General features: G+C 45.2%; 1 protein-coding gene across 1 annotated transcript; it reads right to left on the bottom strand.

Moving 5' to 3' along the window:
- Nucleotides 1–203: 203 nt before the first annotated feature.
- LOC112072645 (guanylate cyclase soluble subunit beta-2-like) lies at nucleotides 204–2156 on the bottom strand. Its single transcript, XM_070439866.1, has 8 exons — nucleotides 2136–2156; nucleotides 1861–1975; nucleotides 1646–1749; nucleotides 1326–1542; nucleotides 1032–1228; nucleotides 826–949; nucleotides 507–655; nucleotides 204–362 (listed from the first exon to the last, which is right to left on the bottom strand). The coding sequence occupies exons 1-8, from the start codon at nucleotides 2154–2156 to the stop codon at nucleotides 204–206; spliced, it is 1086 nt and encodes a 361-aa protein (XP_070295967.1).
- Nucleotides 2157–4673: the final 2517 nt, after the last annotated feature.

The following is a 4673-nucleotide window of genomic DNA, read 5'->3' as shown; positions in this document are numbered from 1 at the left end:
GACTCTCCATGCGGGAGGCAGTGTTGACCGTATCTCCAAACAGGCAGTATCGAGGCATCTTGTCCCCAACCACACCAGCCAGCACTGGACCTGTGTGCAGACCCACCCGAATCTGGTACACGCACACCACACACACAGAGACACACACACCGTCACTTTAAATCACAATTCCATAGCTTCATTAAAGAACAGCTCATTTTGGACTATAAAGTCACCTGGATGGGTTGCCCAGTGATAGGGTTGGTCACCTCCCGAGCAGCGATACGCATACCCAGGGCAAAGTTGGCCACCCGCTCTGCATGGCTGTCAGCTGGAATGGGAACCCCACCCACCACCATGTAGGCGTCTCCAATAGTCTCCACCTGGAAGAGCCGAGGCGTTCATAGCACTCGTTGAAAGGTTGGCTACATCTCAATAATCTAAAGTATTTTCCTTCCCTTATCTCCTCTCCTTCATTCAACCTTTCATTTACCCCTTCATGTACCTCGCTCTTTCTCTCTGTATACCTTGTACACGTCATGGACGCTGGTAAGGCGGTCGAACTTGGAGTACATGGAGTTGAGCATGTTGACGATCTGGATGGGCTCGCAGGCAGCACAGATATTGGTGAAGGTGACCACATCACTGAACAGGATGGTGCACACCTGGAACTCACCTGAAATAGAGGGAGAAAGGTGAAGCAGAGATGTTTGTAATGGCCATATTTTTCATTACACAGGTTTTCTAGCTCATTTGAAGAGTAGAACAAAATAAAAGGCAGCAGATATGCTGGCCCTGTCTGGAGGACCAGGTAGATATGGAATTAGCCAGACATTGCCATCGTACCTGCTTCCACCCTCTTGCCCTCCTTCAGCTGGTTGGCTACGTGGCGAGGCAACATGGCGTAGAGCAGAGTCTCCGTCTTCTTCTTCTCCGTCTCGAGGTGGCGTGAGAGGATCCTCAGCTCCTCCTATGAAATTACAACATGATAGACAAAGAGGATGAGAAAACAGTGAGATGAGAAACGGACAAAGAAGGAGAGATGTATGTGCCTTTTTGCGCTCCAGCTGATTGGACAGCTCCATCTCGGCCAGACGCTGTTGGTTAAGCAGGATGAGGTCCCGGGTGGTGTCGTGCTGGGCGATGTCGGAGATGTGCAGACCCCTCTCCTCCAACTCCTGCAGGCTGCGCAGCTTCGGRGAGCACAGGTACACCATACAGCCCAGAGACTCCATCCACACCATCTGACCTGGGTACAGGGGMGTTATTCAGTCATACCATKSACACRATGCAGAGCCAACCTGCACAATCAGACATCGGATCAGAGAAGGGGAGTTTGACTGAACCTCTGAGTTTGAGCATGGACTGATGCTGAGAGGCCAGTGGCACCATCTCCCGTCTGGTCTTCAGGACAAACTGGCTGTTGATGAACTTCCTGATGCTCTCGATGTTGAAGGTCACCTGCGGATGGACAATGCTGAAGTACTCATCCAGACGGATGTCCATCGTCTGCAGCCCAGGGACAAACTTCTGGATGTTAATCCCAGTCTGCTTCACCTTGAGCTGGGCACACACAGAGAAGAGTMCTGGTAACAATGTACCAATAGGACTAATARCTGCTTAATTATCGTTTTGCATAAACTTAGAAAGATACAAGTTGCCTTACCTGTTTATCAAAGACAATGTGGAAAGGGAAGGCATTGCAGAATGCTTGTTCCTCCATCCACAGCTTATCTGGGTAGCAGGGTGTGAACGACTTCAGAAGGTTGTCTGGGGGGGGGACAGAAGAATCGTTCTCATTAGATGTTCTCATATCAACATGAAAGCGTCCAGCAAACTTTGCTTTTGGAGTGAACACTTCAAGTAAAGAAAGAGCCCAACCTTTTCCAAACATGACAACGCTCCTAACCATGTCCCAGCGTGATCTTTTCCCAGCAGGGCAGTGGGGCAGACTGGCACACCTGGCTCTCATCCTCTCCAATGCCTCTGCCTGATGCTGTTACCAGACCAGAGGAATACACCAGAGATCTCACACTGAACCCCTGGAGGCCACAGTGTCTGCTGGGTGAAGACTACTTTGCTCTTATTTTTTAACCCTCTAGACATAATTCTATTTTCATTCCATTATAAAACATGTAATAGTTAAACACTGCTACTTGACTCTTGTTTTGAATCATGACAAATTTAAATAAAAAAATAAACTTCTCACCCTCCTATCAATCTCCTCATCCTCCTTGGTTACCTCCTTCTCTCTTTGGGGCCGGAAATCCCTCTTTGACCCTCTGCTCCTCTGAGAGACCAGGAAGACCACATGCTCTTTCTTCCCTGTGCGCTCGTCTTCCTCTGATTGGTTAAGGATGGTCATGCWCACTTCGCTGTCAAAGAAGTCTTTGGCCACCGCCTCAATGATGCCTGCACAGAGAGAAAAGAGATAACCTCCTTRGATTAAAGGTACATTTTAGGTATGGATGATTACCGTACCTGGCACAATGTGATATAGGCCTTTCCTGTCCGAGTAGTAATGAAGCAACATCCTCCCATCATCGTTCTTCTCCACACGGAACGAGGGAGCGTTCATCTCCTGGAAGAAGGATATTTATTGCATACATCATCTTTTTTAAATTCTGGGCTCTAATGGATTGAAATACATAGTAGATAATCCATTGTAGAGGCCGTAAAGAGAAGGTCACCTGGTAGGAGAGAGCCAGGTAGCTGTGAAGGGCATCCAGGTTCTCAATGAATTCCACCAGGTTCCCCCCTAGCGTACGCAGCATGGTGTCGTACCCCGCCATCTTACGAGATATCATAGTTGTCAAACAGCAAACTAGAATGACTTGATGTTAAAATCAACAACAGACATCTTGGTACTCACCATCTCTCTGGTATCTCTCTGTCCTCGTCCTCCGGTTTTGTACTCTCTATGTACAGAACCCCTAACCTCTCTCTCTCCACTCACACGCACACACACACACAACACACACACACACACACACACACCACACACACACACACACACACAACACACACACACACCAACACAACACACAGATGGAATTACTCTGCCACATATGGTGAGAATTAGACATTGCATGGCATCCAGCCCCATCTTCTTGTTGCATGAACCTGTCTTTCTCTTCAATTATTTTTTATTCTCAAATGTGTATTCTTTCTCTTGGTAGATGATAAAATCAAGTGGAGGCTGCTGAGGGGAGGACGGCTCAAATAAATGTTGGAACGGAAGTGAATGAATGACATCAAACACAATGGAAACCAACACGTTTGATGTATTGATCCCCATTCTGCCTATTCCGCTCCAGCAATTACCACGAGCCTGTCTTCCCCAATTAAGGTGCCACCAGCCTCCTGTGGATACAATATACACTGAGTGTACAAAATATTACATAAATGATCAAGTGATCCAGGTGAAAGCCATGTTCTTTTATTGATGTCATCTGTTAAATCCACTTCAATCAGTGTAGATGAAGGGGAGGAGAATAGTTAAAGAAGGGGTTTTCAGCCTGGAGATAATTGAGACCATGGATTGTGTATGTGTGTGCCATTTAGAGGTGAATGGGCAAGACAAAAGTTAAGTGCCTTTGAACGGAGATGGTAGTAAAGGTGCCAACACACCGGTTTGTGTCAAGAACTGCAATGCTGCTGGGTTTTCACGCTCAACAGTTTACCATCTGTATCAAGAATGGTCCACTACCAGAAGACATCCAGCCAACTTAACCCAACTGTGGGAAGTATGAAGTCAACATGGGCCAGCATCCATGTAGTACGCTTTCGACACCTTGTGAAGTCCATACCCCGACCAAATTGAGGTGTTCTAAAGGCAAAAGGGGGTGCAACTCAATAGTAGGGAAGGTGTTCCTAATTGTTTTGTAGGTCTGTATATCAGTAGTTATGACACACAGTTGCCTGAACTTTATTGGTTGGAAAGTCCTTGTCCGTGGTCCTGAATAGTGTCCAGGTCAATGTTGCAGGCTGCATGTGAGATCAAGGGTTAACAGCCTCATAGGAATATGGTGTATTTTAAGTAAATAACGCATTTCAGTCCTTGGATGCAAAAGGAAGCTATTTTATTTTTCTAATATATATTCTTGACATAGTCTGCAAAACCATAAACAGTTTGTAAAGTTTAGATGTCTGTCTTTTCCGAGCGTTTTCATGACTGAACACATAGATTAGGCCCTGCATTTGTAGTGGAATAATAAACTACACTGTTGTGTTCTGAACTCTCAACGCTTTCAAAGAAACAATTATGATTGCGCTGCCTATGCTTTCCCACGAGCTATAAATGCTGTTGTTCCCGCAATAAAATTTTACAGTGTCAAAACACATCACGTGTAACACAAGACAAGACAAGACACTAAATTGTAAAAACGAATACTTCCTGGTATGCTTTCTATATGGCTCCCTAAAATAAAGTGTAAACTGACGCAAAGTTACTTTGATCATTGCTGTAAAAGGTGGATTTGCTCAGGATCAAAGTAACAGTTCATATTCAGTTTCCAGACCCCTCAAGGAGGTCAAATATCAAGATGATTGGAATCAAACAACATTGATTTGGAGTGAACCAACACGTGAACTACTTTTTTTAACTAACTTAAATTGCTCTGACATTACGTCACAGCAATTTTTATTTTACAATGATCATAACAGTTGGCAGTATTTTCTGTTAATCTTAATTG

The sequence above is a fragment of the Salvelinus sp. IW2-2015 genome, unplaced genomic scaffold (genome assembly GCF_002910315.2).
Source record: "Salvelinus sp. IW2-2015 unplaced genomic scaffold, ASM291031v2 Un_scaffold1986, whole genome shotgun sequence".
Lineage (NCBI taxonomy): Eukaryota > Metazoa > Chordata > Actinopteri > Salmoniformes > Salmonidae > Salvelinus > Salvelinus sp. IW2-2015.
The sequence above is the reverse complement of the archived record's forward strand: the minus strand, read 5'-3'. Positions and strand labels throughout refer to the sequence as shown.